Raw genomic sequence first — 21893 nt, 5'->3', positions numbered from 1 at the left:
ATTTGACAATTTATTTAAGTGTATGGCTGGCTTCCAGCCTGATCCTATGTTTCAGGATTATGGTTTTTGTTTCAAAGAGAAATTCACCTCATCTGATAGCATGCAGTTGATTTGATGATCATAGATTCAGCTTGAGATTAATTTTGATGCAATGCATATTATTCATATGATCTAATGATTAATTTAATTGATTTGCATTCATTTCACTTTCGCCTTGAGAGTTCAAGAATGTTTATATGGGGAATCTTCTAATTTTATGCCCCAAACCTTGTAAGATGGAATGGAGTGGCACAGAAAGCTTAGAAATAAAACAAAATGATTCTATGGGCCTATGGAAAAAATAGAAAGGGAGAAGATACTTGCTCACTCCTGGTGGATCTCTTTTAGAATTTCTGTAAATATAATTGTGATGCACTGCCTGCATAAAGTGAGCCTTGCTTGAACTCAATAGGTCTGGGCTGGAAAACCTTTCAGAGACCAGATGCTTCATATAATCTTGAAGTGGGGGCAAGGACTTCAGTAAGCAGGGTGACAATAATGTAAAATGGGCATCTCAAACATTGGATGCTCACAGATATTGGTATTTTTGTTTTTTAAAAGTGTCTTAAAACTGCAGTTTTCATGTTTTCCGACTTCAAAATGGAGTAAACATGCATCACCGACATTGGGTTTAAGGGGAAAAAGTGCTACAAAGGGGTTCAGAAGTACTAGTTGCCCACCCCTGCTGTTGGTTATCCACCTTGCCTCACTTTCACATTCTAATACTGTACTACGGCCATTCTTTCAGCCTAGCTCTAGAAATATAACTAAAAAGGAAGGAAGGCACTTAGAAATGTTTTCCCAAAGCTAAAAGAGCACTAAACATTACAAACTCTTGTGTACTGTTTTTGGAATGCAAAGCAGTAGTGTAATATCTATTCAGCCTAACCATGCAAGAGAGATTTACTTAATTTATCATTTTAAAAAAACCATGAATATTAGCAACCATGTATATAAATACATTTATCTTGGAAAAGAAAGAAAAGGGAAAGAAAAAGGGAAAGCAACAAAACCTGCATGCTTACAAAATGAAACTAAGGAAGTCAATCTAAGTACAATCTTAAGTTTTCACATAAAAGTTCTTGTAGAAAGGATAGGTTAAGAGAATTACATATTTTCAGAAGACAAAAATCTGAGATGATACTTATGCTACACATGGAAATTTGAAATCCATAAAGTCAGTCCCTTGATGAAAACACATATTACCATATGACAAAACAGTATGATGTAACTGTCCTAAATCCAAAATTTACTTAGAAAAATAAAGTAAGTTATTTTTAACTGAATCACTCATTTGAAGTGAGTGATTCAGTTCAAATGAGTGATTCAGTTAAAAGGAGATACAATTAAAGGTAACAAATTGAAGGGTGTTTTTTAATAACTTAGGAGATTGTTTATCCAGCTTTGTGGAGTTTTAAATACTGTATTGTTGCAGCTTTTTTTTCTCATATATGGATGAAGCAGAGAATAGGTGTTGAGTGGTGTGAGGGACTCCCTGCTTCTAACATGAGTTATCAGCCAATGAATTCTGAATGATCTGCAACCCTGCCTATGAAAGCATTTAAAGGAGTGCTGGTCTGGTGTGTGAAATTTGTTTGAGCAGGTTTACTTGGTGGGAGAGAGAAAAAAGAAAGAGAATGCCAGATTTATTATGTTCCTTTTTTACTGATTTGTTATTTTTTGATATTTTACTCCAAATTCATACTCTTTTATTCTTTTCTCTCCTTAATTTTCCATCTATTGACTTACTTGTAGTAGTCCCTGTCTCTGCAGTTTTTCACCTTCTTTCATATCTCAAATTTGAATCACTTAATGCAGCCATTGACTCTTGAAATGGAATAGGATCTGGTTGATTCACACTTCCCTGTTAGCCAATTCCAGCCAGATGGATTATTATAAAAAATGCATTAAGCTGAGGATGTCTATTTGGAAATAAACGATATGGCTATACAGAGATCCAGGTTAAAAAGGGAAAATGTGACTTGGTGTGCATGTGGCCTCACATGAATCTCCTGTTCATCATTCCTTAAAAACTCTGTGTCTTTATCTGAGCTCATGTGACATAGTGTGTTCCCAAGAAAGGATTCATTTGATTTAAAGAGGTGTTGACAAGTACTGTGTGCATGAGCATATGCCTCACTAATCACCTTTTCCCCATTCGAATCTGCACAGCCCTAATAAAACATTTAGCTTCTCTGTTGCAGACTTTGAGATTTAATCATAGATGCTCATAATAATAGTAATATTGTCAGCATGTTCAGAATATAGTTTGTCATAAATCCTAATAGCATTGTTACTCTTTTTAAAATTAGAACTCAAGGCTGCGTTATAAGACAAAAGGTATGTATTAATAAACAAAAATCTATGAGGAGGTTATGCACTTTGGAGAAGCAGTATATTTCATTCTGTGATGTTATATCATCTGCTGCTTTTCTTCTCAAAAGCTCTATGTAGGTGACTTTTCAGGTTCATTTAAGTCAACACATGACGGACCATTTATTTAAGTTACAAAATATCAGAAATTGTTGGTTGGTTGGGGGCTATTTAAAAATCAACGCACATATAGTTTCTGAATGCAGGTCCAGAAGGGCTACGTCCATTTTTCCCTGTTATTAATTTAAAATTTGTATTCTGGCTAGGTCAAAGATCACGTGATGCCCTCAAGTCATTTTCAGCCCATGAGTGAAATTCATCCATAGCCTATGCATTGTGACACTATCCAAATATAACCTCAAGATGTGTCAAAATACTAGGACCAGGAGCCATCCAATAAAGCTGATTAGAAGATGTGAAACAAATAAAAGGAAATACTTCACACAGTGCATAATTAACCTGTGGAATCCATAACCCACAAGACATAGTGATGGCCATTAATTTGGATGGCTTTAAAAGGGGATTGGATAGTCATGGAGAGCAGATCTGTTAATAGAACAGAACAGAACAGAGGGCTATTGATATTGACTTAGTGTTACCTGGTTTGAATACAGCATGCCTCCAAATATCAGTTGCAGTGAAACAGCAGTGGGAGAGTGCCATGTCTTCTGGTTGGACATTTAATCCAATGCTAAACTAAGATGGGCCTTGGCCCAATCCAACAGAGTTCTTACTCTGATTTGGTTTGACTAAGAGAGACTGGAACATACAACATTAGTAATGATTATTTTGAAATGAAAAAATGTGCTATGAAAAAATAAAAATTTACTCATATCTTTGGAGAAAAAAGTTCCTTTTCAAGAAGAAAAACTTTTCTTTTTTTTTTCAGATTGGGCCCTGAAGAAAGAAGAGTATGAAAAGTACGTTATGATATGCTAATGACATTTTTTTAATACATTTGTTGGACAGTTTCCAACATACCACGATACCTTTTTTTAATTTTTATTTTAATGGTGCCAAGCCTGGATGAATGCTAATGATTGGCCACAGGAGTTTGGTGGTGAAATATGTTGGAGGTGGCATATATATGTTGTGAGGGGCTGAGAAAGATTTGGAGGCTCTTCAGATCCCCCCCGAGCTGTAAATTGGTGCTGTGGAGGTTCACTGTGGTAGCAGGAGATAGTGACAGGCAAAGCTTCCATGGTGGCCTCCTGGGTAAGTGAGGAGGTACACTTGGTGGCCTGTGACAGATTGAGAGCCAGTGGGGACAGTGCATCCGAACAGCTTGTTTGGAAAGCTGGCAGCAGCATCATCACCTATCAGCTGTTCAGCAGTGCTTGGTGTTAGCCTGTAAGCTCCACCAATCAGCTGCTGAAGTTCTAGAAGCATGGTGGCAGCAACAGAGTTGGCAGTGATTCCTGACCAGGTGGCAACGGTAGTGTGTTCAGCAGAGGCTGATCTCCCAATGACAGTAACCAAGGGATGCCTGATCTTGATGATCCAGACAGTATGGACACCCAAGTAACAGTTGGAGTGGGCTAGTGGATATGCTGGAAGGCCTGACTTAGTTCTGTGGCTGCTACAAAACTTGTCTTGCTGGCCCACAGCCATCTTGTCTTCTGCATGTGGCAGCCAGACTCAGAGGGAAAGGAGTGCATACATATGTTAGCATGTCTCTGGATCTTTTCATCTCCAGGTGCCTGGGGGCTGTGCGGGCCTGGATGGGGAACAACACGCTTTGGCTGAACCCTGGTGAGACAGAGTGGCTGTGGATTAATGGCTCTTTGGTATCTGGGAAATTGTCATCTTTAGTTCTGGATGGGGTGGCACTGCCTGACAGACCCGGTGCATAACCTGGGCGTCCTCCTGGATTCACGACTCCTGCTCGAAGACCAGGTGGCAGTCGTGGCCAGGAGGGCCTTTGCTCAACTTTGTGTTGTGCGCCAGTTACGTCCTTTCCTGGATCGAGAGGCCCTTCGAACAGTCACTCATGCCCTGGTTATCTGTCATATAGACTACTGCAATGCGCTTTACATGGGGCTACCCTTGAAGAATATCCCTGGGAAGCTATCCCTGCCCTGGGAAGCTACAACTGGCCCAGAATGCAGCTGCATGGGCAATTTTGAGTGCCCCAAGACAGGCACATGTATCACCTTTGCTATGCAAGCTGCACTGGCTCCCAGTTTGCTTCCGGGTCCAATTCAAGGTGTTGGCTATCACCTTTAAAGCCTTACATGGCATGGGACCAGGTTACCTGAGGGACCGTCTCATCCCCAGTACATTGACCTGTCCCACCTGGTCATGCAGAGAGGGCATGCTATGGACCCCATCTGTAAAGGAATTCCCTCTGACGGGGTCCAGGAAACGGGCCTTCTCTGCAGTAGCTTCCACCCTATGGAACATCCTTCCCCCAGAGGTGAGACAAGCCCCCCAGGAATCACTGGACTTCTGCAAAAAGCTAAAAACTTGATTTTGTCATCACGCCTGGAGCAGGCTGGGGAACAGCCATTCGTGGGGATGGCTAGTGCCCTAGGATGATTTTTACTCATGGACTGAAACACAACTTTTAGCCATCTAGATTTTACTATATTTTATTATACTTTACTCTTATTGTATATTTATTATGGTATTTATACTGATACTGAATTTTAATTCTGTTTTTGTAAACTGCCTAGTGTCCCTCCTTTGGTGGGGAGATGGGTGGTAATAAAATTTGATAAATACATAAATAAATGAGATCTGAAGATTTGGACTTTAGAAGGGAGCAAATGTTTGAACAGCAGACAGTGGATTTAGTAGATGGTATAAGAGCCTGGTGACAACTGAAGTGAAGGTGCCTGTTCTCCTGGATGAGAGGCAGAGTATGGGCAATGGTGATCCCTAGTTTGTCTGGTTTTGGAGAGACTGAGAGTGTTGTATATGTCTCCAGCATCTCCAGAGGAGTGTGAAGTGAAAGTGTGGTGTGGTATGCATGTATGGGCAATTGGGGGAAGCTGGCAGTTGTTCCTGAGACTCTGATGCACAATTTGACTAAGGCTTTAGTCGCCTCCTAGAATCAGTGGGTGATGACAGCCTTGGGTCAGATTACACCTGTATGGACTCTCCCTGTCCACAGATCCTAGGGAGCCTCCTGATTTTCATAGGAACTCCAGGGGATGAGATAGCAGAACATGCCTACAGTGCCATTGGAGGAAGATGAACGAATCCAGCCAAACACAGGCAAAAGCCTTTGTTAAGGATTACCTTGTGGCAATTACAGTGGCAAAATGTAACTATTCTTCTATACTTACCACATCTGCAGGTAGCTGGCTGGCAGCCCTGTTGAAGGTGAACTGATCCCTCTAGCATCAGGAACGAGTAAAAACTATGTTTTGTACTCATTTGTTTAATTGGGTTCTCTTTATCTAGTTTTAGGACTTGTATGGAGAACAAATCGTGTTTTAGGTCATATTTATGCACAAATATTGAAAATTCAAAAGGGCTCACAAACTTTTAACCACCACTGTATGTGTCTTAAAGGTAAAGGTAAAGGTTTCCCTTGACATAAAGTCCAGTCGTGTCCGACTCTAGGGGGCGGTGCTCATCTCCGTTTCTGAGCCTTGGAGCCGGCGTTGTCATAGACACTTCCGGGTCATGTGGCCAGCATGACGACTCGGAACGCCGTTACCTTCCCGCCAAAGCGGTACCTATTGATCTACTCACATTGGCATGTTTTCGAACTGCTAGGTGAGCAGGAGCTGGGACGAGCAACGGGAGCTCACCCCGCCGCGCGGTTTCGAACCGCCGTTTGGGTGTTTGGGTTAATATTTCCATTTTAGGCAGTACTGTACAAATGCTATGTGGTATGAGCTGATCAAGAATTAAAAAAAATAATCCTAACATCACATATCCTTGTCTTGCCACTGCTTTCATTCCTCATCTGTATCTGTGATTAAGTGACTTGGACAATGCAATTCCTTTTCTGACACTTTTGCAATACCTGTAATTCAAGACATGGTACTTGTACAGTTGCATTGTTTCTCCATTGTTTTTTGTTTGCCTTGCTGATGAATTAATAATTTAATCAATAATCAATGCTCAGCCAAACTATACCTAACTCTTTATAATATTTTTTATTAAATGTACATTTTAGAGGGAGGACTCTATTTTAATCAATTAATTTTCATTGCTAACCTGTAAGCTTTTCTTTTTGGGAATGGAACAAAAAGTATCTACTACAAGTGTTCTAATGAAAAATGACAGACAATGTTAACCTGCAGAGATTAGGACTGGAAGCTGTTTAATGTTACTACACTTTTTAGATTACTGACATGGTAATAGCTTTTCAATTTAAATATATGTATGTGAACTTATATTCTGCTTTGTTTTCACAGTGAAATTGAAAGACTTTCGGGTGAAATATCAAATTACTTGAATGTTACCAATTTCTGGGTGAGTTGATTTTGTTTTAGAAATGATACTTGATGTTACTTACTTTGTGTACAAAGAATAGATTGGGGTCCCATGTTGCACTAAGTCATAATGTGGTTTGAATTTGTTTGAAAACTGAACTAATAGTACTTAATCAGGATTAACCTTGGTTGTTCTAGAAATTGAAGGAGACTCCATCCATTTACATGCCACGTCAACTATTGTTTACTTAACTGTGGTTTATTCTGTGAATGGCAACTGGCAGACCTCACTCAACACACTAAACCATAACGAAGACTAGGATTGCCACATCTGGGCTGCAAAAATCTGGATATGCACTTGATTGGCAACAAATAGATACAGAAACCTTGCTTTCTTCTAGTCCTCCAGATTCTTCTAGTCCTCCAGATTTTTGATAGCCCTAACAAAGGGCTATTAAAAAAAACATGATGGTTTAGTGTGATATGAAAATCCAAACATCAGTACTCTTTTATTAACAAGTATCGGCTTGTTCAGATTTTTGCAGCCCAGATATACAGTATGTCACCAGAAGAAGATTGTCTCAAAGGCACATCTTTACATTTAAACAATACCATAGCTTTTTAACTTCTAAAGACTTTTGGTTTGGTCTGATTAAATGAAAGTCAGATTGTGTCTCTCCTTTCAGTATGAAGAGTCTGAGCTTCTCAGTGGCCAAGGTATGTTACTAATATCAAATGGTTGCAAAGGACCTCAATTTTTTTTAAAGCCACTTGTTTCTGTCAGTTTGTATGTCATAGTGATCTTACTGTGAATAGTGACAGTATTTTAATTTATTCTGTAAAAATGTTAAGTAATTTAACCATGTTAAATAACCTAATTCCATAGTTTGAATAACATCTCTAAAATTCTATTTTCTCTTCTAATGTTAGGATACCCTGTCTTAAACCTGATAGCTGAGTATATGTAACATTTCATGTTAAAGTTATTAGTTCAAACAAAGGGTGTGTGTGTGTGTGTGTGTGTGTAAATCCAAATATAAATGAGTGTGATGTCAGTTTTAATTTTACAGCAAAAAGAATATTAACTGAACCAAAGAAGCATGTCAGGTAAGGGATAGATCTTGTTCCATTCAATAGTTAATGCAGAGAATTACTCTAAGTAATTAACTAGATATAATTATAAATTTACAGATATTTCCACTCAAATGTGTATTTATAGTACCTGTAGCAGGGCTGGGCAAACATTTGATGGCTGGCACCCAGTGTTTTTGAGGTCCAGTAGCCAATGTTACAATAATGACAAAAAGCAGGTGGGACCACTTCTGTATGGATCAGTCAGTAATTTCCAGTTTTGGCCCAGAAATACAGGTTTCCACTTTTTAAAAACTGTTTTATACCTATTTAAGATTTATGCTACAATTTTTGTTTATTTACCATTTCAAATTTGAGGATGCACTTGCGGGCTCCAGGGATAAAAAAATATATTCAGGGACAGAGACATCCATCTCAAACTGCATTAATTCCAAAATGATGACACATATGTGATGACATAGTCTCTTACACGCCAGGATTAAGTACTTCTGCCAGGATGCCTGGCAGAATTATTTATCATATTTTTGTCACCACCCATCTCCCCCACACGGGGGACCCTGGGCAGTTCAATTATGTAAATCATGTAAATCATGGCATTTGTATGATTACTTCATCGTGCATATGTCTGCATTTGCCATCCCACTGCCATACCTGCAGACACCTACACTCAGGGACCATATGTAGTCCTGGGGCCACAGGTTGCCCATTCCTGACCCAGTATAAAGCTACAGGGGATTAGCATTTATTTGGGACCATTGACTTCATGTACAATATATGCAAAACATGGAGGCCTGTTCACAGGTCACACATAACCATAACATAATTCATGCTACATTTTGCCCATGCTACAGGGTCCTCCCATTAATAGCTGGAGTGCCTTCCATCCATTCTTATGAATGGTTGTTTTAACAGGGTGTGTGTGTTTTCTGTAGGTGGTTTTGCAGTAGATTAGTTTATAGTTTACACACTAGATCAGAAATACTGTTGCCTTTCATTTGGTTTATTTAGAAATGTGAACACAAGTCTAAAAAAATTACGTTAAAAATCTTTTTTGGGCTATGTATTTAGTAAAATTTATGTATCTCAGTCAACAGCTGTGACTTCTAAAATAATAAGCTTCCATTTCAAAATCCACAGCACTCAAACAGATGGACTGGAGAAAAGGTAAGGACAACTCTGTAATGTATTTTGTTTTGAAATTACTTTTATCTGATAGACTTTAGTGTCTCTTCGAAATAATTTCCTAAAGAAATTAAATTTGGTGTCTGTGTGTCTGTGTCTGTGAATGTGAATGTGAGACACAGAGAGAGATTGCATTTCAATAAAAGCACTTCCATATCCAGTTGAAGCATATTTACTAGTTTTTTATCAAATAAAATGGATTTTATTAACAAAAAAAAAGAATGTTTGAAGAATTGTAAATTACCTGCTTCTGTTTGAACATTATTCAAGCTCATGGCAAATAATGAGTTTCACATTGTAGAAAAACCCACACACAGACACACACACACACACAAAGTATACTGTATGTATATGTATATTTATATTTTTATGATGAATCTGTGTTTATGGTATTTTAATCTTTTATTATTTTAATCTGATTGTAAACCGCCCAGAGTCGCTTTGGCAAGATGGGCAGTGAAGAAATGTGAAGAATAAATAAATACATAATTCTGTGCTATATAATCACTGCATTTATATTTTGAGTTTGCTAGCACCCCTTTTCTACTTTTAGCAGTTTATATAACCATTTGCTTTAGTTTATGAGTTTAGACTATTTCATTTAGTTATTTCTAATTATGCCAACCTTAACAATGAGTTGTCCTTCATTAACTTAAAAACACATACACAACTACATACAGAAGTTTCTTTTAGAAGCATTTGTTGCTGTTACTTTATACAGGTAGTCCTCGACTTACGACAGCAATTGGGACTGGAATTTCTGTCACTAAGTGATGCGGTTGTAAAGTGCAACCGCATCACTAAGCGACGGCATCCCTGCAGTCCTGGTTGCCGTTGTTAACTGAATCCCATGGTCATTAGGCAAGGCAACTTCATGCTGGCTTTTCACAACCAAAGTCAGCACTTACAGGCAGGTAAGTGTCTGCTGCCAGGTGGGGGAGGGAGTGAAGGGGTTTCAGAGAGGGTGTGCGAGAGGTGCAGCATGGGGAGGGTGCACAAGAGTGCAAGGGGGAGTGCAAGGGGCTCCATATGAGTCAAGAGTATGTAAGGCACCATGCAGGTCAGGGAGGATGCACAAGGATGCACAAGAAGTGCTGCACAGGTCGACAAGGGTGCGCGAGAGGTGCCCAATGGGTTAGGGAGATGTGCAGGTCAGGGAGGTGCATGAGAGGTGCAGTGCGGGTCAGGCAGGGTGCATAGGGATGTCATATGGATTGGGGAGGGTGCACAGGGGTGCGGGTCGGGGAGGGCACATGGTGGTGTGCAAGTGGCTGGCATGGCATGAGCGCAGACAGGCTTGGGGAAGGTGTACAGTGGGGGAGACTTACCCCAGCGACTTGCAATCTTCCCTGCAGTCTTCCCCTTTGACTTTCTGGGGAAGCCAGCATGGAAAGTTGCACGTGGCAATCATGTGATCACAGAGCGCTTGGCAACCAGTTGTAAGTGCGAATGGATTACCAAGCACCCAGAGCACAATTACGTGACAGCCGGGGTGCTGGGACAGCCAGAACTCCGAGGACCAGTCGTAGCCACAATTCATTCAGTGCCACTGTAACTTCAAATGGTCGCTGAACAAATGGTCATAAGTCAAGGACTGTACAGTACTTTTCTCAGTATAAATATGGAGTTGGGGGAAGGAAAAGTTAAGTAGAACTATTGCTTTTCTTATTTGCTATGCATAATATGCACACAGAATTAAAGTTAAACTCTGCTATCATATTTAAAGCCAATGTGGACTGCACAATAATTATGTGACAGGGTCTTGCTTTTTTTTTTCTTCTTTCCTAAATAAGGCTGGGATGCATAGTAGGGTTGCAAAGATCTGAACAATTACAAGACAGCAGCCAAGAGTTAAAGTTTCTGTATCTCTTTGCTGCCATCTAATGGTCATTCAGATTATTGCAATCCAGATATGGTAGCCCTAAAGCATAGGTGGCAGGGAAGCTTCATATTCAGATCATAAGGAAAATGGCTAATAGATGTAGTCAGAAATAATTTGGGTTTTCATTCCACCCCACACAGAACAGTTGAAACTCAGACTGAAGAAGATGATTCAAGGTAGGATAATTAAGAAATATAAATTTTCATTTAAAAGAATACATGACAGATTGGAACCTTACAAAGTATAACTTGCTCTTCCAGATTCTAAAAATTAATGAGGTTGGAAAGGCACAAAAGCAATCAAACTGGATTGAGGCTATTTACTGCTTTCACTTCGGATTTTTTTGGGGGGGGGACTGAAAAAGATTCCCTTTAGTTCATTTGTTAACCATTAATCTAGTTCATCCAATGTACTATGTTAGGCCTATCATGACATTCAAACCTATTATAGCTTAAATTTTGCTTAATTTTAACTAATGACTTGTTTTAAGTTCAGCATGTTGGAAAACTCCTCCTTTCTATCTCTAAATATATAGCTAGGAAACAGAAGGAGCTGTAAAAAAGAGTGCTCCAACCACAGTATTTAATACTTAATTTTTTTTATTTCTCATGGACATTCACTTTCACGTAGGTCTATGTATGTGAAATGGGGACTTTAAGGATCTTGAGAGGATTAGACTCCTCCCTCCCCTGTGCAGTAATTCTGACTTCAGTTAGGCCAGTATGAGGAGTTCCCCCCCCCAATTTGGGCAAAGAGGACCCAAGAAGTATTACCCAAATAGTCACAAAGGTAGGGACAATAGTGGTTGACAGGAATGGCAACCTATAGCTGCCTGTATCTTGTCATGTCATCCTGCACAGCACCCATGGGTAAATCTCTTACCCATGGTTTACGTTAAACTAGGCTCAATGCACAAATAACATTCCATTTAAAAAATGAACACCATGGACAGTCACCATTCCTAAAAGTGTGTGGTGTAGAAGTTGGAAAGAAGTAATCCAAAATCAGCTAAATATTGAGACTTTGCCCTGACTTTATTAGAGAACACCCAAAAAGAATCATACTGATTTCAGTGAGAATTGTCCTCAGGTAAGTTTATAACTAAAGGCTTTAGAAAAAATGGTAGATTACATTTTAGACTATGAAATTGATTGAATTATTATTATCCCTCCCCCAACCAATTTAGTTACATTGTTGAAGACTACTGTCACAGGTAAGCAAACAGACAGTTTTTATATGAAAACTTATATGAATGGACATTCCACAAAATGTTCCATTTGAATCCTGCACATTCCTGTTCCATGCACCAGATAGTTTATAAATGTGGAATTATTTCTGGCTTCATTTACTTCAATTTTAAAAATAATAACATGTCAGCTGCTTTAAATATGGAGCGTTCTGTGTTTGTGGTGAAAATTGTTCTTAGAGCAGTACAACTGTTTGTACTTAGTGTGTATTTTAAAAACTTGCCTTTGTTTTCTTTACAGGGTGAATCTGAGTAGCAGAAATCCAGTATAATTGTAATCTTAGTACTGGAGAGTATTTAAGTTTGACATTTTAAATTTTATTGAATGTATTAAAATATTTATATCTATATGACAAATAAAGATATTTTAATCCTGCCATAATTTGAGTATCTCAAATTGATTACTGTATTACAGCACTTACTGATATTTAGAAGTATGACAGGCATCCATATCACTTTACCCAGGACTTCATTTCATTCAATGAAGTGGGGAAACATTCATCAATTTAGTAAAACCACATGAATTTAACCACAAGAGAATTCTATTCAAGCCCCTATCTCTTAATTTTGCAATACTGAGGCATAAACTGCCTCACTTTGCCCTTGACCATCCTAAGATACAAACTGTTTGTTTGTTTATTAAATTTATATGTCACCCATCTCACTGTATGAGTGACTCTAGGCGGCTTACAAAGAAAAATCAGAATAAAAAACTTACAAAAAATACATGAAGTTAAAAAGACATAAAAAGGATACTCAACCCAACAGCCACCCCCAGGGCTGCATACAACTATCGGATCCCCATGCCAGGTGGCAGAGCCAGGTCTTTGTTGGAAGTCCTGGCAAATCCAGCATGCCTCATTAGCATGTGAATTAGCATGTGAATTGAGTTGTCCCACAATGCAACTCTGAGGAAGCTGTTTGTTGCCACTTCCTCTTTCTCTCTCTCTCCTTCTTCCACCCAGGGAGAAGCAAGCATGCTGCTTTGCTCTCCATTCATCCGGGCCATGTGCTCGGGCCTTGATGAAGAATTCTGCCCCTTTCTTCCACACAGCTCTTGGCAGCTGTAGGGCTGAGAGTTTAGGGCAAACTAAGTATTTAGAAAGAAAAGAAGAATAAAGGAACTTCATATTTTCCACCAAGATGGATGTAACAGAAGCAACAATAAAGTCAGTAAGGAATTCTTTTACTTATCTTAACCTAATCTGTCTAAGCATATGATTCTTTATGCTTGGGAGGGCTAAATGTGTAAGATCAATAACCTGTGTTTCTCTGGCATGCTCATTGAACCTATCTAAGATAATTTTCTGTGCCAGCTTCTCAGCTGTGTTATAAGCTCTGCTCCATTTTAATGGTTCTAGCAGGTCACTAAATTGGCTTCAGGAAGGCCTGAAGCATGGGGGCCAAGGTCATCTCCGGGAGCAAAATATTCCACAGGGCAGGGGCAACAGCAGAAAAGACTCTGTGTGATATTACCACCTTTGTATCCCACTACAAAGAAATCTCATATAAAGAAAAAAAGTCTAAAACATTCACAGTAGCCGTATCAACTAAATAACAGTATGACAACTTAAAGATCAAATAATTCAAAAATAAAAGCATAGATTGCCCAATCTGGCTAGAACGGCCTCCAGAACTATTTGTTCTCAGCATGCTTCCAAGTGCTTTTGAGAGAGGGCAAGCCTGGCCTCCAGAGGGAAGTGGCGCCAGAGAACGAGAGCTGCTGCCAAGAAGCAATGCCTCCTGCCCTCTGCTCCCTTTACCTTCCACCAGTAGGGCACTGGGAGCAATTTCTCCCTAGGTAGCCTAATAGATTAGGCCAGTTCTGGCTGGAACAATCAGTTCCATTAGTACCCATGTGCCACGCCATAAAGAGCTTTCTAGGTCAAAACCAGCACTTTAAATTGCACCTGGAAAGTAACTGGTAGTCAATGCTGGGTCCATAGCATAGGTGTAATATGCTCCCGATGAAGGGGGCTGCACACGGAGCATTACATTCTGGACTAACTGCAGTTTCTGAATGGTCTTTATAAGCAGCTCCATGTAAAATGCATTGCAGTTGTCTAACAGGTGGTAACAAGGGCACGAGTCATTGTAGTAAGGTCCTTTTGTGCCAGGTAAGGCTATAAATGGTGCACCAGCCAAAGTTGAGCAAAGGCCCCTTTAGCCATGGCTTTTACCTGCTGTATTAATGGAAGCTGGAGTCTAGAAGGACCGCCAAGTTGAGAACCTGCTCCTTTGGGAGTAGTGCCTTTAAGTGGACCTCTGTTTAGTCTTTGGGATCTGACCCAATATTTAACATTGACATCATGCAGTGTTTGTTTATTTCTTCTTGTTTAGCCAGAAATGATTAACTGTATTCAAGAGGCAAATCTATTCCAGTTGGGTTTCCAAGCTTCGGAATTGGGCTGCTGCTTTTGTGTATGAGAGAAAAAAAAAAATGGGCAGATCAGCCAGTTTCTTGGTTTCTTGATGCTATATATAATCTAGCACTTGCCATATCTACTGGTGACTAATTCATTAGGGCTGCAAAAAATTATTTGCCACCATCTAGTTGCCTAGATTTTTACAGCCCAAATCTGGTAGCCGTGCATACTTTCAAACTAAATCTAAACTTATATCCACATTTGGACTAATTTATAGATTTTTAGTTTTATTCTATTTTCATAGCTTGATGAATTATCCTGGGGAAGTTAAAAGCTTGCACACACTTTTGTACACTATTTTAGTTGGTCTTGATAATATTTACTCAACTATGGTTTATAAACCAAAGTTGTGGGGAGGGGCCGCAGGGGAGATGTATTAGCGTCTTCCCCGCGGCCCCCTCCCTGCAACTTTGATTTTTATGTGTACTGTATTTGCAGTTAATCAAGTCGCACTGGAAACATGGAAATGCAGACCTGGTATATTTCAAGTTGCCTAAACAGAAATGTAGACATGAAGATATAAATGTATAAATTATTATTAAGCAATAAAATAAATACAACACCTTTGAAAGCTGGGCAGCTTTCAAATGAATGCAGGCGCCGTTATATCCCATTCATTCCTACACCGCCCTGTTACATCGCGGGCCGCTAATCGGCTCGCATCTGTTACGGCGGCGGCAGAGGCAGCATCTAGCCACGCCCCTCGCGAGCGAGCAGAGGAAGGGAACCAAAGGAAGAAAGCGGTAGCTTCGGCGAAGCGTCGCCGTTTGGTGTGATAGGCCCGAACGACAGAGTCAGGCCTGGAGCAGTTTTGAAGGGGAACGCTCGTCGACCCTGGGGAGTTGTGAGTAAAAGGAAGCAAAGGTGGGAGAGGTGCAAATGCTGCTCTAGGTGAAAGCTGCCCTTTCCTCCTCTGGGGCAGGCTTATTTCTTTGTTCCCAACCGGTCCTTTCTTGGCTAAATTGTCCTCCTGTGCAGTCTAATGATATTTTGTACCAAGGCGTGGTAGTTTAGCTAGTGTCCCGGAGCCCTCGCGTTTGGCCTCCACCCTCTTCCTTTTAACGAAGAGTTTATTCACGCTCCTGTCCGCTGCTAGTAGCGCGCGCCCCTCTGTCTGCGTCTCGGCCACCGAGGCAGAGCCCTGATGAGGCAAGGCGGAGTTCACCCTCTTCAGCCTCTCCTACCCTCCGAACCGTTGCTACTCCGCTTGCCCCGTCCTTATAAAGACCGTCCTGTTCATTATGACTGGAAGAGGAGCCGCTGCTTTTTCTCCTGCTGCTGATGAATTGCATCGATGACCCAAACTACTACTGAAAGGGAAAGCAAAAAACACCCCCCCCTTTCTGTGTATGATGTCTAGCTTTTTACGGCTATGCCGTGGGATGTAAACTAAAACCGTCCAAAGCTTTTATTTTAGTTCAAAGCAGTTTCTCAACCTCAACAACTTTAAGATGTGTGGACTTCAACTTCCCCAGCCAGCACGGAGAGTTGAAGTCCACACGTCGTAAACGTTGCTGAGGTTGAGAAACACTGCTCTAGAGTAATAACCGGTGTTATTCTATTAGAGGAGAAAGTCCACCAAAGAGTTTAAAAGCTGAGGAAATGTATAATGGCATTTTTCATTAGGATAAGCTGCATAGATATGGTTTGCTGATAGTCACCAACTCCCCTACATAAAATCAAATTGATTTCTGTAACTCTTACAGCACTGTAGCTTTAAATATATTTGCCCTGCCTTTAATTAAACTAAGTTGTTCTTCCCTTCTGTTTTCTTACAACAACAGAACAACACAGTTGCAAGATGTGGCTGGGTATAAATCTTATAAATAAAGTACAAATCAGTACCTTCTTAAACATATAAATGGAAATTTTTCCTCACACTATTTGTATTTCTCACATTTTGATTTTGTTTCTGCAGATTTTTGTTAAGTATCTCCTATCCTTAGGATGTTTGCAAGAGCAACAAAGACTTTTGTGAAGGAGGTTGACTGTGGAGGAAACTTGATATCTGTATCATCCCTGAATAACTTGGATAAATTACAGTTCCTGAATTTAGTCACAAAGAAAAAGAAAACCTGGTGCTGGCAAAATCCAAAGTACCATCTCTCATCAGTCACACTGAATGATGTGCTTGTTCAAGATACACATGAACCTATAAAACCAGGTAAAGTTACAGTTACACACTGTTACAGGAGATAAGAAAAGGTGCAAAGTACTGTGGATTACTGTATAGTTACCTGCTTTATTATTGTTAAAAGTAGTTATCTTTTTTTCCCAAAAAGTCAGTTATAGCAATATTACTTTATTTTACATGGCATCTTGTTCTTTCTTTTGTTTGAAAGTGGATACCTTCCAGAAAACAATCAAAATAGCCCAGATTGAACTATTAGATACTGATTTAAACTGTGAAATTCTTTCTACAGTAAACAGTGACAATAATGCTTTTTAACATTATACCATTTTATGGGATTTATGCTGTAAAATGACTGCTTGCAGTACTTGATGTGATCACTTACAGAGGAGTAAGTGTAGAGGTAGTCTGACAATTCAGTGGATGCATCAGTGCATGTACAGAATGCACTCTGATCATTCACAACAGCAGTTTGGTCTAGTGGTTAAGGCAACGGCTAGATACGTGTACGAGGAGACTGTGAGTTCTAGCCCCACCTTGGGCATGAAAGCCAGCTGGGTGACCTTGGGCTAGTCAGTCTCTCTCAGCCCAACTCACCTCACAGGGTGGTGGTTGTGGGGAAAATAGGAGGAGTAAGGAGTAATAGGGTTGTTCCTTGCCTTGAGTTATTTATAAAAATAATAAAGGCAGGATAGAAAATAAATAACAGGTTTTTTTTTCTAACATTGCTAAATTAATATCTGTAATAATTTAGGAAATAATTGTTTTTATTCAGATGGAAATAGATTATATCAGATTTAAAACTGAATTCAGGCATAATAATAATACCCTGAAGAGCCATTTAGCAATTTAAGAATGAAAAAAATAATGAATACAATCATAGTTGTTGATAAGACAGAAATAAGTTTTCTTTAAGAAAGTTGCTTTTATTTGCTATTTCAGATTTTCTAATCTGGTGGTATCCAGATAAGTTGGGTTACAACTCATAATAATTGAGGAAGTCTGTTATTTGCTGTTTTTTAAAGATGTCAGAAGATTCTTGGCTTTGAATTGATAATTTGTTCTTTTATCAACTGGAGTACAGTTGACATTCCATCTTGATCTTCTCACTACCGTTAGAAGTATCTCATTGACTGGGTTCTCATATCGTGCTAAATCACAAAGTAATTTTTTTTTTGGCTTGTTTCTGTGTGAACTCAGCCTTGTGGTTTGCAAACTATGGTTTATGAATTAAGCAGAAATATGTGAAATGTTGAATTCTGTTTTTTCTCCTGTAACACACTGAACTGGCTATTTCACAAATTGTCTACAAATCACTTCCCATTCTGGAATATTTACTTCTAGAAAATAATGAGCCATTCCTGCAATGGTTAGATTGGCACACTCCAGGAGAAAAACCCAGAACACCAGAATCTTATTTTATTTGAGATATACCCTGTCTTTCTACTCTGGTAAGCATACAAGGCAGTTAATAAGATTTAAAAACAAAACCAGGACACAGCTAAAATATGCATATATGCACCACCAAATCTGCTAATAAAATGCCTGGAGGCACCGGGAACTAAAGGAAGTTCCCGGTGTTGTATTTTGGTGAATCAGTGATCTGTAACTGTATACATACTATGGCAGACATTTTTAGCCCATTCTCAAAGAAGTATTTCATCATGATGTATCAGTCCTGGCAAAAATAGAATCCAGAAGAGCCATGCATGATTTTCCACAGCTTCTGTAACTCAGTCTAATTCAAATATGTCAGGACAATAGCTCTTCTGAATTTTTTTGTTTTACTGACCCTTACTGTTTATTTGATTCTGTAATTAGTAATGAGCCATCCAAATTGTAGAAGAAAATGAATATTAAATGTATAGTAACCTCTAAGAATTAAGGATTAGCTTGAGAGCATAGGATTGCACATTGTCTCAAGAAATTCAGAATAGGAATGTCTGTTCTGTACCATTCTTTCAAATATATGCTTAGCCCCATTCCTTCTTCCATTTTTCAATTGGGTAAAAATTATTTCAGTGTGCTTTTGGCCCTGGTTGACTGTGGATAACCAACATGGAACTTATGATTCATATCAAGTTTTTTTTTATTTTCTTTGCCTTGTTTTTGTGCTTTGTTCACTGTACTGTCCAGAGTCCATCAGGACTGGGATGCTCTAAATAGATAGAAAGGCAGGAGGTAGGCAGGCGAAGCATGACAAGACTTTTATTGGTGACTGTTCTGTTTTCACTCTGGGTAGAGAGAATGACTTATGGTAGAATTCAGAGAACTGTTACTTAGAATGACTGTTATAATCCTTAAAATGTCCCATATGCATGCACACATTTGTGAGACCCAAATCCTTCCAAAGTATTGTAAGGCTTTATAGCATAGGGATCCATTTATTCTAAGGAGCACCATTGGTAAACTTCCAGTAGACTGTACTAGCATGACCCACTGGGTCAAAGAAGCTAAGACTTATATTTCAGCATCATGTGAAGGACTACAGATTCTCCACCCTTGCTTTATTCACTGGATTATAAGCATTTTCAAATATAGGGAGCAATGAAAAATGATAAATAGTAAGTCAGTAGATGTTTCAATCCAGTTTTATTTATCATTAATCTTTGATTTTTGAAATAATTTATGTTTGTGCTCCTGTTTAATGTTCTGTCACTTGGATATGTTGCTTTTTTCCCCAAGTTATTCTAGAGTCTGACTTTGTGAAGTATGAGGGCAAGTTTGAAGATGGCATCAGAGGAAGCATTGAAACTTCATTTGGAAGAATTAATTTAGGAACTGGAGGAAGAGACATTGTGGAAAGCCAGTCCTCTTTTGGAAATCTCAAAAAGCAAGAAGTTGACTTGCACAAGCTTATGAAAGATGTGAAGGGAAGGTAATTATTTTATTCATTTATGAGATCTATAAATAGTTTCACTCTACAGGGTTTTAAAAGGGAGAGTTTTGGCCTTAGAAATGGCATCTTTGTGAGGAGGTTTAAAAAGCAGGATTGCTTTGAAGAGTTTTAGACTTACTTGGAATTGAATAAATAAGAAAGCAAAGACTGAAGATGATGAAACAATGCGATTTCTGGAGTTAATTTGATCTGAATGTGTGTCTGAGAGAGGTTTGATTCAAGCTTGACATCTGCTAGACACATCAGACTTTATAGGCATATCCGTGTGTGTATATATATGATTTTACACAACAGTTTCAATTGTTTAATTGTAATCCATCTTTGCAAGAAACGTCTTTACAAATTGCAAGTAACATCATATCTTTAATCTCATGAGTAACTGGAGCCAAGAAGTTTATCATTTCAGTCTTGAAGGATTAGTTTCTTAGCATTAAGAAGGACATGGATAAGGTATTTCCATTGTCCAGCCATTACATTCTACGTAATAGATCAAACAAATCTCAGAGTCAAATTGATCTATTTAACTCTTCCATTCCAGAACATAACTTTAGGATGTCGCAAAATCATGTTTTAATGAACCATTATTCTCACTGCATCTCCAACAATGTGATGATTTACTCCTTTTCTGTACAAAAGCAGGGAGTGCAATAAGGGCAAAATATTTTTTGTTGAGTAAAACCTAATCTGGTTCTGTTGAAATGGATGGTACAGAAATAATCGGAAGAGAAGAGATAAAACAACTGCTCATATCACCAACTTTACCTGAAAGTTGCATCATAATGTTATGACACAAGCTCCACTCTTTTATACTTGCATCATGACATCACATACAAATATGTAAAGGGTGGAGTTAATGTCTGAATGCACATTTCATCACTTGCCCCTTCTGCAGACCCCCTGTAATGATTGCCTATCCTAACAGACTCAGAAGCAGGAGCTTAAGAATATCTGGTTTATTAAAGAATAGTATGCAAATACAGAGAAAGCTGAGAATGAGCAAAAGCGCGCCAAATACAAACTAAAAACCCTCGGTGTGAACGTAATCCCTCCCCTCGCCCATCCGTTTCAAATTCCCCAAGCCCAGGTGCTGGTAACGAGTTCCTCTGATCTCCTGGGAAGAAAACCTTGAACACACTGGATAACCCAAACACATTCCATTCCCCTGAATACAGATAACAACCCCAGCAGGAGGAGTTCACAACCCCCTCTTAGGCAGAACACGCATCAGCAACTTAACTTGACATGCGAAACGTTACGATGTACAATGCACATTGAAACGGTGAACATGACATCCCCATGCGTTTAAAGACTTTTTTTTCCTAAAACAACAAGAAGCAAAGTACAAAATGAAGCACAAGAAGCTACTTGAGCCAAGGTACAAAGTTTTATAATAGGAAGCAAATGTGTCTGGGTATGGATGTGTGCATATCAGTGTCACTTTCATCTAAAATTAATGCATTGCAAAGCTGTATTTTAAACTGGATTAATAACTGCACTGTCATGGGATTCTGTTTGGTGGAATGTGGCAGAGGATTAGGCTGTTGCTCTCGTGTTGAATTAACTGAGGAAATAAAGCTCAGCATTATTGAAAAGTAGAATAAATATATTTTAAGTCAATAAAAATCATGTTTCAGTATTTCATTAAATAGTTGAAATAAATTATTTATCATGATTTGTTTTTAGTGATGACCTGATCAATATTCATTACAGCAGAATGATGCAATGCATGGTTTGAATTAGTGTGTGACAGAGAATTCTTCTAAGTTTTTTCCTTGCCAGTTATCATTCAATTTGATGAAATAAAATCTGCTTTATTCTATTAGATAAGAGTTATTGAGTAGTTATTGTATTCATTTAGTTACAAGACGGTGAAGGGGTATATTAGACTGTTCCGTCTTTCATTATACAATCACCTCTTCAGTAGTTCGTAGCTTTCCTGGTGTCCCACTTTTCCCTTACCCAGAGGAAAACATCATGGAAGAACACCTCCCAGTGGACTTCTTCAGTAGTGATGCTATTGTTGCCCTAAGGAGAGCCTTGCCCCTGAGGAGAGAAAGTATTAAAAATTATCCACCCACAAATTTGCTGGAGAGTTTAGAAATGCTGTTGGTAGCCAGCTTTAGTTTGAATTATAGCTAAGGTGGTGAGTAGACACATGTTCATACTCAACTACTGACCTTATATTTTGCCCCAGTCATTCATTTTCGGCCCAAGCTACCTCATAGGGTTGTT

At 39.0% G+C, this 21893-nt stretch overlaps 1 protein-coding gene and 1 long non-coding RNA gene across 6 annotated transcripts in view; both read left to right on the top strand.

The window, feature by feature from the left end:
• Positions 1-2332: 2332 nt before the first annotated feature.
• Positions 2333-12554, top strand: LOC134496192 (uncharacterized). Its single transcript, XR_010067872.1, has 8 exons — positions 2333-2379; positions 3302-3332; positions 6786-6843; positions 7490-7520; positions 7874-7910; positions 9033-9059; positions 11100-11135; positions 12447-12554. It is a non-coding gene; the product is annotated as an uncharacterized LOC134496192 (long non-coding RNA).
• A 2823-nt stretch (positions 12555-15377) lies between these two features.
• Positions 15378-21893, top strand: part of GSDME (gasdermin E) — a 51017-nt gene continuing 44501 nt past the window's right edge. For 3 of the 5 annotated variants that reach the window (XR_010067957.1, XM_063303773.1, XM_063303770.1), the window contains exons 1-3: positions 15384-15495; positions 16550-16795; positions 19448-19640. Coding sequence is in view for 4 of the 5 variants with exons in the window: in XM_063303773.1 (XP_063159843.1) it covers positions 16579-16795; positions 19448-19640 (410 nt within the window). In the remaining variant the exon portion in view is untranslated. Of the gene's footprint in view, positions 15505-16549; positions 16796-19447; positions 19641-21893 lie in introns of all 5 variants that reach the window. The other 2 variants (XM_063303771.1, XM_063303772.1) reach the window with 2 other exon arrangements.

This window comes from Candoia aspera, chromosome 4 (assembly GCF_035149785.1).
Source record: "Candoia aspera isolate rCanAsp1 chromosome 4, rCanAsp1.hap2, whole genome shotgun sequence".
NCBI classification, from domain to species: domain Eukaryota; kingdom Metazoa; phylum Chordata; class Lepidosauria; order Squamata; family Boidae; genus Candoia; species Candoia aspera.
This window is presented reverse-complemented; position numbering and strand designations above follow the sequence as displayed.